Source organism: Toxorhynchites rutilus, chromosome 3, assembly GCF_029784135.1.
Source record: "Toxorhynchites rutilus septentrionalis strain SRP chromosome 3, ASM2978413v1, whole genome shotgun sequence".
Lineage (NCBI taxonomy): Eukaryota > Metazoa > Arthropoda > Insecta > Diptera > Culicidae > Toxorhynchites > Toxorhynchites rutilus.
In genome coordinates this window covers 314641138-314654684 of record NC_073746.1, presented here as the reverse complement: position 1 = coordinate 314654684, position 13547 = coordinate 314641138, and the positions used below count along the sequence as shown (strand labels likewise).

The following is a 13547-nucleotide window of genomic DNA, read 5'->3' as shown; positions in this document are numbered from 1 at the left end:
GCGGTGTGAGGAAAAATACCCTCACTTGCCAGACGCTATCATGAGCAACGCCGACGCAGCCTTTGTTATTGTCAGGTCTAAACACATGCATTGTCATGATATTACAAAACGTGTGTACAAACAAAAAAAAAAATGAATGGTAGAACGAGCTTCATTACAACGTTACATTTATCGGTTCTACACCTTGCTGAATGTATTCGGCTGGATGGCAAAATTACAAAAAAATAGGATTACCTTATATACACATTTTTAATTTGGATAATCGACAAAATACACCCTAAGGAAATCGATAGTGTAATTTCTTCAAAAATTCCAGTCATTGAGCTTCGTGTTCCATTTCTGTGAAGCGTAAATTGTTATGAATTTTCGAGAGAAATAAGCACGCTTCTAAAACAAACAAAAAATGAAATATGGCTCTTTTGTGTGTTCTGTGTAGCAGAATAATACATTCTCTTCAGGTATCTTGAACAAGAATAGTCTCTGATAATTATTTCATATTTTGAATGATATTTGTTGCAATGTAAGGAGATCAATAGATAATTGTTAAGTTATGGTCAGGACTATGTCTACTAAGTATTGAAACAACATCGAATAAAAATTTTCATTCAAATTTCAACAACTTAAAATTGCTTTTATTGTTCGATATTGTTACCACAAGCATGGTTCATGACCGTGCGGTAATCTAAAACTTTTATAGCCTTGCATGGCAGATGGAAAATGTACATCAATTTTCTCAAAGAATTCACCAACGCAACACGACCGCAACCTTAGATGGATTTCCAATATATCAACGACTAAAAACTGACAATGACAGACAATCATTCATAAAAATTAACAACGCAGACATTGACATGGAAAATCGTTCAGCAGTGCCATGTTCGCCTCAGCTGAGCAAAACATTCAATACTCATATTAATGTTGAGTTCTGTGGTTCGATGAAGAGCTACAAATACATTTGCAACAAGGAAATTTATATTGATATTGTTCATTTAATTTGTCTACTTTACGGCAAAAATATATTCCTATTTTCACTTCAGATTCGTTAATGAAATACATCGGGACTGGAATACAAAGAATGGTTTGTGTTTTTTTTTTCAATTTTTGTTGGTGGTCATCGACTTGGCGCTCTGTTCCTCGGTATGTCAAACACAAGAGTAACGAACGTTTCACGTATATGTCGATCGTTAAAACGTTTAAACACACTTACAATACATTAGTTATTTTTTATTTAACAACCAACATTTCAATAGAAATAATTTTTATGGCAACACAACGTTTGCCGGGTCAGCTAGTATTAATATATTAATTTGGGAGACATTTTTATGCGACAAGACCGCGATTTTAGAGCGTTGGCAGAAAATTCTGTTCAAATTATTTGAAAATGCAAGTGTATGGATGGAAAATTCAAATTTCCAATTTTTTCTTTGTAATTCTATATGAAAAAAAAATCTTGCTGCGCTAAGAATATTGTTTTGATTTTTACATAACCAAAAGGCCCAAAAAGTGATTTTACATGGCAGCGGCAAACAGTGTTTTTTTGGGTTGAAAAGCAGTGGCAATTATTTAGCCACCAATTATTTCAGCTGTTCCAATAGTTTATTTTTAATAATATACTATATTATTAAAAATTAAAAATAATATATGTGTTATGTGATTATGTTCTCTGAAGTTGGAGTCGATTCGTTACCTAGTTTTTACGGCTTTATAAAGGGTTCTGCTTCTTCTTTTTATATGGCACTAACGTTCCTAGAGGAACTCCGCCGTCTCAACGTAGTATTACTTGCGTCATTTTCATTAGTACTTAGTTGAGATTTCTATGCCAAATAACACGCCATGATTGCATCCTGAGTGGCAAGCTCTAGAATACGCGTGACCACAGTGCAAGTCAGAGGAAATTTCTTTGAAGAAAAATTTCCCCGACCAGAACGGGAATCGAACCCGAACCCCCGGCATGTTAGGTTTGACGCTAACCACTCGGCCACGGGAGCACTTCTAAGGGTTACTAACCCAAAAATGATCACATCAACTTTCTCCGCTGTCCGGTCTGCTGAACAATGGAACAACAGAAAGAATATTCATACGCCTAAATGCCAACTACTGTGTAATGTACCACAATGTGATGGAACAGAAAAAATACTCTTACGCCTTAATGGCTTCTACTGTGTTATTTACAATATATAGAAACCATAAACATGTAGCATGTACACGATTAAAACCCGGCTCTGTTACAGCTAAGATGCTGATAAGCCTAAATAAATAAATAAATGGCATGAAATTTAACTTGTCCATAGGATCGATCGAAATCTTCGACTCAATCCTTGGCTCGTTCACATCATCAAATGTATTTTGTGGTATTAAAAGTTTGTATTTGTAGTGATTTTTAGTATTAAGCAAATCGATCAATGATTTTTGTTTAAATGAATTTTTTTTTTTTTTGACGTAGGACTACGTCTTGCATTTCTATACTGGGGTGTAAGTTCAAAGTTTCGAAAACGAAACCTAAACAACTGAACGAAATGGTTTGACAAACACTTCATTCGAAAGATAAAATTTCTACACGTTATATGCTTGTTACTTTTTGATCCACAAACTTGTTTCAAAAGTTCTAAAATTGCTTTCAAAACAGGCTATTGAAATCACACCAATCGGTATATAAGCGAGTACCGCTCGGAAATCCACTCAGTTACGATTGCGCAACGATTGAGGTACGATCGCTGAAATAGATGGATGTTTCCCTAACACAGACTTCAAAACCATGGAGCCTGTGGAAAACGGCATAGAAATTTAGATGCAAGCAGTGGGAACGTACGCGTTTGCGTTTTTGCAAATTGGAATGTTTCCCTAACACAGACTTCAAAACCATGAAGTCTGGGGAAAGATGCAAACTACGAGTACTTTTGTACTCGGTTGCATTTTTGCAAACCGGAATGTGTTTCCCCAATACAGATTCCGAAAACAAAAAGTTGGGAGAATCGGCATTGCAGATACATTCAAGTCAGCAATACTTTTATACCCCCAAACATTTTTACACTACAGAATTCGTTTTGCTATCACGGTTTTCAAAAGCGGGTACAAATGCAACGCTTTGGCTCGATTATTCAAGACTGCATTGGAAGATATCTCTTCATGTCGCCAGCTCACTGAACTTCTATGCATACCGTTTGATGATTAGGCAAAATGTTGATAACTATTTACTGCGATAACCACTATCATAATGCATGAAATTGAGATTTGTTTGCATTTGAATTCGTAAATAGTTTCATTCATTCACTATTTTAATCAATAATTTAATCAATACACAAAAGATAGCACTGCGCTGCGGCGATATCGTACCCAATGAGGAACATCCGAGGTGGGATTATTGCTAATTGAAGAAATACAATTGATTACTAAGCCAACGGCTGTCCCACGTCAACCTTGCGGTTATATCATAGGTATAACCCATCCATAGTTTTTTTCCATGGAAATTCTCCAACAATTATTACGATAATTAATCAAAGATATATTTATTTGACGCTCTAAGTCTAAGTCAGCAAATTATGGTTCTAATAAGAACCTTTTCAGAACTTTATTAACAGTACGTCCAAAACGCTCAGCTTGTTTTCAGAACATTAAATCCTTGTCGTTGTAGAAAGTTTACAAAACTATATGAATTGAATGGAGGCCACCATCAGACACTGACCATAGAGTCGAAGTTTTTTCCCTTGAGAGAATTTTGCAAGGACCTGAACCTGATCCTAAAATAAGCTGAAGGTTAGTTCAGCTGGTGGAATAGCAATTCCCGACCAGGCTCAAAAATAATTTGTAGTGTTATCAAGAAGACATAAAGACACATTGACTAAATCCGGACTTTGGTTCTGGATCGGTTTAAGTTGTCCACCTTCGAGCAGTACTTGTGGCAATGTATCGACTGGTTGCTTGGTAGAAGCTCATAATCCAGAATACCTTCTCCATCCTACCAGTCGGAGAGTATGACTTCCTTCGGGTAAAGATCGGCTTTATGGTTAGCTAATTATTTCGCTAACCCAAAGTTTTCAGCCGCTCAACACTGTTGTAAATGATTCATTTTTATCACCCGTCACGATTTTCTTCCAAACAGCTTTTTCATTACGTTTTTAAAGCGTATCGCAGACCGAGATGCTCCGAGATGAGTTTTTTTGGAAAAAATTCTGTGGAACTCACGCATCGTTACGACTCACGTAGCCTAGTTTCATCAGATCTACATGAACGGTTGTTTTAAGTATCTGTAGAGAATCTGCTTTTTTATTTGTGTCCCGAGGATTATTCTTGCTCATAGTTTCAGTTTGTTATTCATCTGAGGTGGCTTTCCACCTCAGATGAACTTTATATATATTATTCAATTTTTTTTTTCTGAATGTTTCATATACCGATTTTGATGTATTCAGATGTTATTGCTGCGAAATATAACGGAACCTTATCTTTTTTGTTCAGCTCGACATAATTTTTAGTGCCTAACATTTCTTTCATTGTTTTCGTTCTAGTCTATTCTTTTGATCTTCGTTTTATTAAGATTGAATTGAGAGAAAAGTCATTCAGCTGATGTTGAGGTATGTGGAAAAAATGATAAGCATGGTATAAACTCTCCCAGAAGTGGATGAGCCAGCGTGTCCTCGGATCTTTTGATCGTCAATATTTTTCTTCAAAAACCTGCAGCACTATAGTCAATTACAGAAAAATCTATATTCAGAATGTATCTGTATTAATAGTTCATATTTTGGACTGAATATTTACTCACCAAAAAAAGGAAATCAACAGAGGAAGAATTGACGATTGTTTTCATTTGTTTACGTTATTTGGTTCGATTATATAAATCTTATTATATTGACTTTGAAAACAAATTATCTCTCTTGGGTAATTCATCAATATATTTGTGGCTACTCCTACATACACATCATCCACTTTAAGGTAATGTTGTGTCTCCATCTTAATCTCGTTAGTCTTCCTTAAATTTTTGATATATTCTGATCTCATGAAATTATCCAGCACAATTTTGAAAATCTTGATCTCTGATTTCTCTTGAATCTTGAATCTGATTTGAGTGATGTGAATATAATTCGGGATTTTTCAGTCTCATTCAGTCTTATTTCAGGCTTATTCAGTCGATTTACAACTAGCAATATGTATGATAAAAAAGTTAGGCACATATTTGTACCAGAAGAATTTTGGAAAGGATTCTAGTGTGTTTATTATATATTTCTTTCTGATAAAATGAAAAGTACAAAAATCTGGAAAAATCAGGATCATTTTATAGAAATCAGGGAAAATTGAGTGTTTGTCAGGATATCAGGAAACGTGACAAAAAGTTTGGAAAATCCAGAAAAACCAGGGAGGTTGGCATTTCTGGTCACAACCAGGCGCAAATTATCCAATATAACTATTTATCCCGAACCAGTAAACTTACCTTCACGCCAATTGCTTCATTTTCACAATACTGGCGTGGTTGGCATGCAGAGTTTCAGACTTTTTCCTTATAAAACCAGTGGAACCACAATTTTATCTTGCTGATTTGCGAAATTATTTACAAACTGTTTATCAGTCTTTTTTGGCCAACCATTTTACAGAAATGAAATTATTTTCTGGAGAAAATATCCTTCTTAGTTTGCCTGACAACTTTCGGATAATCTAAGGGAAGTTGTTTTGAAACAATTATACTTCTAACCGTCTCTCTATCAAGTTCACTACGAACCATTTCCTGCAATGGCAACCTAGAACAAAAATCCGCGTTTACCATTTTAGCAGAAGGCTTATACCTGACTTTAAAATCGTAAATATTCAGTTCCAAAATAAAAAGTTGAAGTCTAGTCACAAAAATTGTTTTTTTCCTAGCTTTACCGAGGATCCCTATAAGGAGCTTACGGCCAGTGTAAACTATGAACTTCTGCCCAAAAAGTATTTATGGAATTTCTCAATAGTACAGACAAAAGTCACGCCTACAAATGAATTATAGGATAATTTTTCTGTGCGACATTTAACGAAAAAGACGTGAAACAGACTCCAACTCAACTTCTCAACTTCATCAACTGAATGAGCAATAACTCCACCCAAGCCGTAACTAGAAGCATCAGACACCCAACTAATCGTAGAACTCCAAAAAGTCAGTATCCAAAAGAGAGAATTTATTGCCTCATTGAAAGCCCTACTACAACTTTCATCTCACTTAAACTGCATATTTTGAACCTTATTCTCGAATCAAAATCAAAAGTATGGTGCCAACTAATATGAAAAAAATTATCAAGAGATCAATTCTTATTTCGTACTTCTACCAATCAACCAACCAACTAGACATTGATTTAAACGCCAAATTCTTCTATAGATATCATCAAATACTTGCTAATTTATTGCCCGAGAAACTTCTATCGGTTGGCCAGAATAACAATGAATTTTGAAAAAAAAAAACCAACCCAAGAATATCTGTGCGTGCAAAAATTACGTTTACTAATACCTTCTCCATTATTGAACCTTTTCAGGTGCTGCCCCATCCAGCCAAGACAAAACGGCTTGGCGTAAATCGAGCTTGAATAGTCAGGAAAATTCGGACGACCGACGATACCGCAGGCAGCGTTCGCGGGAAGGTACAACACCCAGCTCAAATCTCCAGTCGATACTCGAGGAGGACAAGCGCAAATCGGTGATCCAATCCCTCGGAGAACGTCCTCCTTCAGACCGGCTGCAGATCTACATCCGCCGAGGCTCGGACAATAGCTCCCAGCCCGAGAGTACAGTCACCTCACCAAAGCAAACGAGCACGAGCGCACACGATGACAACAAGCAATCGATCTACATACGTCAAGTTCACGGTAACGAGCCCGCGAAATCGAAGCCCAGTTCAGCCGCGGACAAGCAATCGATATACATCCGACCAAATGGCAATGCCTCATCCACGATATCCTCGATAAATTCCTCCTGCACAAGTGCTAGCGATAGCCAGCTGCCAGAAGGTGTGCCACATCTGGTGGCACCACCGCGAAGAGCACGACGAACGCATCACATCTACGATGAGCAAACGAACAATAAAATAGAAATCGATTCGGATAACATCGAAACGCCACCCTCAATCCGGAAAAGTTTCAACCGGGATCATCAAAGCAGCAGCAATAGTAACTCGTGTCGCAAAGTTCACACTCCCAGCGACCAAACAAACGAATCCGAAATCAAGAGTGGAACGATCGGTGGCTTAACCGAACAGGAGATACTGGGCGATGGGCAGTTCGATCGCTTCTCGTCGACACGAAGAACGCGACGATTCAAGCGGCCCGTCGATCTGAGCAGTGGCAACGAAACTACCTCGCCGGAATCGCTACCGGACAATCCGCTACTGTCGGAAGCCGCCAGAAACTCCGTTGTGGCCGCAGGAGGGGACTCTGAATGCAACGACAAGCAGAAAGAACTACGGCTGAAGCGTTGGCAAGATAAGCTCAACAGCACGGGTAGTGTGGATGAGAGAGTGAAAATCTCGGAAGGAGGAGTAAGACCGGCAAGAACAGCCAGGAATATGAGTAGGATTAGCCAGGATGACGTACGACAGGCCATAAGAAGTCTGAAGTCACCTACGCCGGAACGGAGTTGGAGTCCGCCGAAGGAGATAGCTCGGGAGGTGCCATGTAGTGTTAAGGTGATTACCCATGAGTTAAACGATGAAGGATTCGAGGAAACACAGAGCTTAGTATCCGATACCCCATCACACGGTAAGGATAGTACGTCTTCCTGCAATGATTATGGATCGGATTCCAGGAACAAAAAGGTTGTAAGACCTTCGGTTAGTGGGATAGATTCCAGTCCGAAGAAGGTCTCAGTCAAAGTCAATCCGAATCTACCGAGTCTTCTGATAAGCAAAAACCAATCCGCTCTGGAACGTAGCAAATCATTGCGTGGAACTCCGCCCTCTCTAGTCAATAGGAATCTGTTACCACGTCGTACGAATTCGATGAGAAAATCGGATTCGCCAGCGAGCGCAGCAACGAGTGCGGCTAAGAACCAATTGCTCGATGTCGAAAGAAGCAATTCGCGAGCGAGTCTCCGTTCATCGCGCTCCTCGCTGAACAGTGCCGTTTCTACAAACACAGTCAAAAAGGTGCCATTACGTCCCAAGTCATCGCCTCTGACCACTTCAAGTGCGCAGCCAAGTTCGACCGTTCCACCAAAATCACTTTCGGCGCACAGTTCACCCATCAAGAGACCTCCCAATGCGAGCGGATCGAGGACACCTCTCACAGGAACACCTGCTAGTCGAAGTAGTTCTAGCGGTTCGAGTATAGGGCCCTCGGCTGCTGCTGCCGCAGCCGCCGCTAGAAAACCTCCCCTGAAATCTATTGGATCCTGCGGACTGGGATCAAGTACAAGCTTTAAAGAAAACCAAAATCAAAACACCGTACGGAGTCGATTGCACGTCAAAACCGCTAGCAATACCAGTATTGCAAACTCGGGAGCCGCCAGCTCATCTACGGGAAGCGCGACATCGAGAGTCAGCAGCGCCCGAAGTAACCCAACCCGATCCGGCGGCTTCATGCGACCAACCACTTCCAGTACCACTAAGATCAAAGAGAAGTAATTATCGCCCATGATCAACATTTGAGCTCATAATCAGGATTCATTCTTCCACCCTTCACTGTTTCATCTCTGAATTGAAATCTCCGTCCAGTTAAGTTGCACTGATCCACGCTTCGTAAACTCTACTCAGTTCAAAACGGCCAACAGACAATTCGTTTCGATTTATATTTTTGTATGCTTATAAGACTAGTAGATGATAATCAAATTGCTGCTATGCATATTTTTCGAGCGAAATGCATATTTTTCGAATTATTTACAAAACAAAACTAATGATGCGTCCTCGTTTAGGAAATCCACCAAACGATTGTTAAACACTATGAGTCATTGCACTAACGGCATCGAACTAAATTTGGACCGGTTTACAGTTCCGATAGTTCCGTGATGGTTGCCATGAGTGAAATTTAGGAGGTCTTCACTTTTTGAAAAAGCACATGTGGCACACTCCAGCGTGACGTGACAACGTTTTGACACACTAAAAACAGTTTTTTTCTCGTTTTCATGTATAAAACACACGATTTCCAAAGAGTAAATAATGTCAAAGTAAGATTGGGAAAATTTCCTACAAGAATCATCAGTTGGACAATATTTTGTGACCTGACATTTTGCGGTTTCCGACTGTTTAACATTAATATTGTATTTTCAGTTCCTTTTCGAAATATACAAATGAACTCTGTATTTGACAACAGAAGATGAACGTAGATTTCTGTATATTCAGTTTTTCAAAATGCAAAAATCGGCATTTTGTGACGTGACAATACGCTCTGCCTCCAGCCTCCACATTTATAATTGCTATATAAATTGAATCTACCTATTACCTGTAGTACACGGCATACCGTCTTTTGGAAAAAGTCGGAGTGGTTTTGAACTGACTTTCAAAAGGTTGTCCGAGACCGATCCCCAGTTTTTGCTTCATAATTATTTAACCCGTTCACTCTGACGCTGCCATCAAAGGCTCACACAAGCCTGACCCATCGGGCAGCGCTCACCTCCGGGGGAACGCATTTGATTTTGCTATCAGGAACTTTTGATTAACTCTATGTATGCATCTGTGTGTGTATGTGCGAGTACCTGTACAAGAGTGTTTATGTTTGCGTGGTGAAGATGACGTTGACTTTGACCGTTGACCGTACATGCGTCACTCTAAGGCTAACGTTTGCATTTAAAAAATGGACTTTTTCGGATGGTGATAAAAAACTAATACAGATAATTGAGTTTGATGAATTTCCCATGGAAGATAATTACATAATCTTACTTGCAAAAAAAATGTACGCCCTTGTGAGCGGTCTTCCGGCAGTTAACCGGAACATTCGCCATGGCGGACGAAAACATGCGTGTAGGTATGTTTTTGAGTTCTTTCTTCGTTTTATTTATCAATTCCTTCTCAGTTTTCGTGACAAAATAGTTGGAGTAGATTTTACGCTTCAAGTTTGCCCAAAATATTCTCGATGGGACGCAGCTGGGGGAGGCTGGGTAGGGTCGCCGACTTGGGTACCACATCGATATTCAGCCGCTCCATCTCCTCTAACGATCGCTTCAAGCAATGGGCCGACGCCAGATCCGGCCAGAACACCAGGTCTCCGCCCTTATGGTATTTCTTAATGAACGACGCAACATTCCGCAGGCACTTCGTACTATAAATTTCTCCGTTCACGACCAGTCCAGGGCTAAAGAAGAGCGGTTTTGACATCCCCTTCTCGCAGATTGTCAGCCACAGCAGCTTAGGGAACTTGGGGTGTGAAATAAACTTCACTTCGGAGCTAGCTTCCTTCATGGGGAAAGTAAAATACGAAGTGCCCTGCCAGTTGTTGCCATCCAGGGTGAGATAGACCTCGTCATCCGTCACCACCGCCACGTCGCGAATCGCCGGGGAAATCAACTTGATCATCTTATTCAGCCGCTACCGCTGCGTCATTGCCTGCAGCTCCGAGACTAGTGGACGGGACTTCCGCTTCCTGACATGTATCTTCATTCGCCACATACTTTTTAACTGTTTGGCCGGTTGCACCGACCTTCCAGCCAAGCGCACGCAGCGATGTAGCCACTTTTCCCTCGATCTTCCTCTTCAGCATCCTTTGGAGCTTCTTGTCGCTCAGAGAACTGGGCTTTCTTTCGACGCTCTGATTGTTGTCCAACAGTGGCAATATGTTTTAGATTAACTTCACTGTTTTCGCCATCACGGTTAGAGTTCGACTCAATGAGGCACGTATTGAGGTGGAGCAGTAGGCGAATCATATATGTAAGCAAAATATGGTGTCGTAGTTATTTGCATTCAATATGAAATGTATATGGAAGAACCAAAACAATGTTCAAAATACTGACGGTTTTATGAGAATTTGAGCCAAATGTCCCTAGAAATGTTCAAACCGTTGGTTTATTCACTGATGACAATTGTATTGGGAATTATTTCCACAATTTAAGCGGTGAAAAGGTCCAGAGAGCAGTCGTATTGTTAATTCTCGAAAGCAGTAGAATTTTCGCTAAAATTGTGCTCAATTAAAGACTGTTACACACACCGACACTGAGAACCTTCAACGTATAAACTCAGTATCCTTAGAATAATGAATGTTCGTTTGTTTCTATGGACGTGGGGGAGTGAAAATAAAAAACAAAAATATTTTTTTCATTTACCTTTTGCGACGTGATTCTACTTATATCCTCTGCACGCTTCCACATTATATTCAAAATCAGTTGGGACTCCAACAAAATGTATGTTTTAATTGGGTTACTATGATTGATGCTGCATGGAGAGTTTCGTCAGTGAGTCAGAAGGTAAACCCAATGACTATACGTACCTGTGGAGCCAGGTGGAGCAGTAGGCGAAGTGTATCTGTATTGGCTAACAAAATATCGTGTCGTAATTATTTGCATTCAATATGGAATGTATATGGAAGAAGGAAAACAATGTTGACAGTACTCACGGTTGCATGATAATTTGAGCCAAAATTCTCATGAGATCATTCAACTGGTTGTTTTTTAACAGATGACAATTATATCGTGGCTTATTTCGATTATTCATGTGGTAAAATGTCCAGAGAGCAGCCGTATGCTTAGTTCTCAAAAACAGTAACATTTTCGGTGAAATTTTGATAAATTGGCGATTATTATCTCACAACATGCACACCGACACTGAGAGCCTTCGAAAAATCAACTTTATAACGGTAAAATAACGATAACTTCTTTTGTTTCTATGAACGTGAGGGAGTGAAAATGCCGCAAGGAAATATCACTTTTATCCGCCTTTTTCGACGTGATTTAACTAATATTCACTCCACGATAACACTTTAGTCTCATAGTCAGCGGGAGCTCTACAAAAATTAACGTTTGTAATTGATAAATTACTTCCTGAAAATACCATTTTTACATAGATGCGGTGGGCAATCAAAGATGAATACAACGACTGACGTCACTATTTGCGAAATAGTTATGGCAGTGCATGCTATGTCGCTCGAAACTCGACCATCTTCATTACCTTTTTTCCAAGACATTGAGGTAAACCCATGAAAAATCGGCATTTTTTTTTTAATGCAAACGTTAAGACCATTTCATCCTATTGGGTGAATCTATATTATTATGGATTCATCATATGGATTTTCCATATCTTTCCATATCATTTTATACTATTATCACAAACCGGAAGTCGAAACAAGATTATATCTTTATTCTTGAATCTGCTTACATCTATTATTAACAAATCATAGAAAAAAGCTTATTTGTATGTTTAGAAAAGGAACTGTAATTAATAAAAATAAAAAGTCAGGCCAATCCAAGCCAATCTAATTACAAAATATTCTCCAACTGATGATTTTTGATGGAAATTTTCTCAATTTTACTATAACATCGTTTAATTTTGTGTAATTTATACATGAAAACGCAAAATAAGTGTTTGTAGTGAGACAAAATGTTGTCATGTCACGCTTGTATGAATGGTTTTTTTTTCGTGGCGTGACAAAAACTATTGCAGACAGTTCATATTCCTCTATTTGTGGACCGATTTCAACTAAATTTTGTGGTTTGTTGACCCTCATTGTTTGCTAAGAGAAACCCAAGTATAGAAATGGTTTAAACATAAATTCGTCTGATAAGCTTCAAAATACATGTTTTTCGAATGCTTGTTTCTCAAAAAATACAAAATGAAACCTAGGTCTACCCACGAATTTAAATATCCATTTGATGGTATAGAGACATTGAAGTTAGGTTGAGTAAGTGCAAAGGTATCTCAAGAATCATAAAAATAGTGAAACCTGAAACCTGAAATTAGGTAGTTTTTCAAACTCGCCCTTCTCAAATGTTGGTGCATAAAAATTAAATTCGTTTCAAGGAATTTATGTTATAACTTGTGCTTTTTCAGATTATTCAGATACTTCTGCTAAAACTTGATTTGAAATTTGGTTCTTTGGTGCATAACCTCGTGGAATAAGTCATGTTCTTTCTTCTATTCTGGATACGATGCCTTTTCGTGCAATGATTCATCTATTGGATTTACACTAAGAACCGCAAAGCGGTTACACTGTTGAACAAAACACGAAGTTATAAGTCAGTCTATAATCGAAATAATCGTATTTAAAAAAGTATATGTATATTAACAATCTTTAAGAAACACACGACTAGAAAACTCAAACGTATGTTACGTAAGCAAATATTTATCGTTTAAAACTCAAACTATTTATTTTTGAAAAGCTTTAGCTTTCTCGGTGCGTCGTACGTTTCTGTTCAACTTGTAAGTATTAGAAGAAATCCGACGATCGGCATAAACATAGATCAAAGTTCAACTCGTGGATATATTATGACTAAGTAAGTTATAATCGGTGCAATCGTTTATATTATCTATCTCTCTGTATTCGAGCTTTGTTTGATGAATAAAAATCGGCATTCTCGAGTGAAATTAAAAGACGCAGCGTCACAGACCGAATATGGCATAGAATGTAAGCAATATTGGTTTAGTTAGACGACAAAAAAGCATAATTGTATAACGGTACTAC

General features: G+C 38.7%; 1 protein-coding gene across 4 annotated transcripts in view; it reads left to right on the top strand.

Moving 5' to 3' along the window:
• The window catches only part of LOC129774885 (inverted formin-2), a 215366-nt gene extending 202780 nt beyond the window's left edge, over positions 1-12586 (top strand). For all 4 annotated transcript variants that reach the window (XM_055778931.1, XM_055778929.1, XM_055778930.1 and 1 more), the window contains one exon: positions 6489-12586. In XM_055778931.1, the coding sequence (XP_055634906.1) occupies positions 6489-8569 (2081 nt within the window). In that variant the 3' untranslated portion in view covers positions 8570-12586. The remainder of the gene's footprint in view (positions 1-6488) is intronic.
• Positions 12587-13547: the final 961 nt, after the last annotated feature.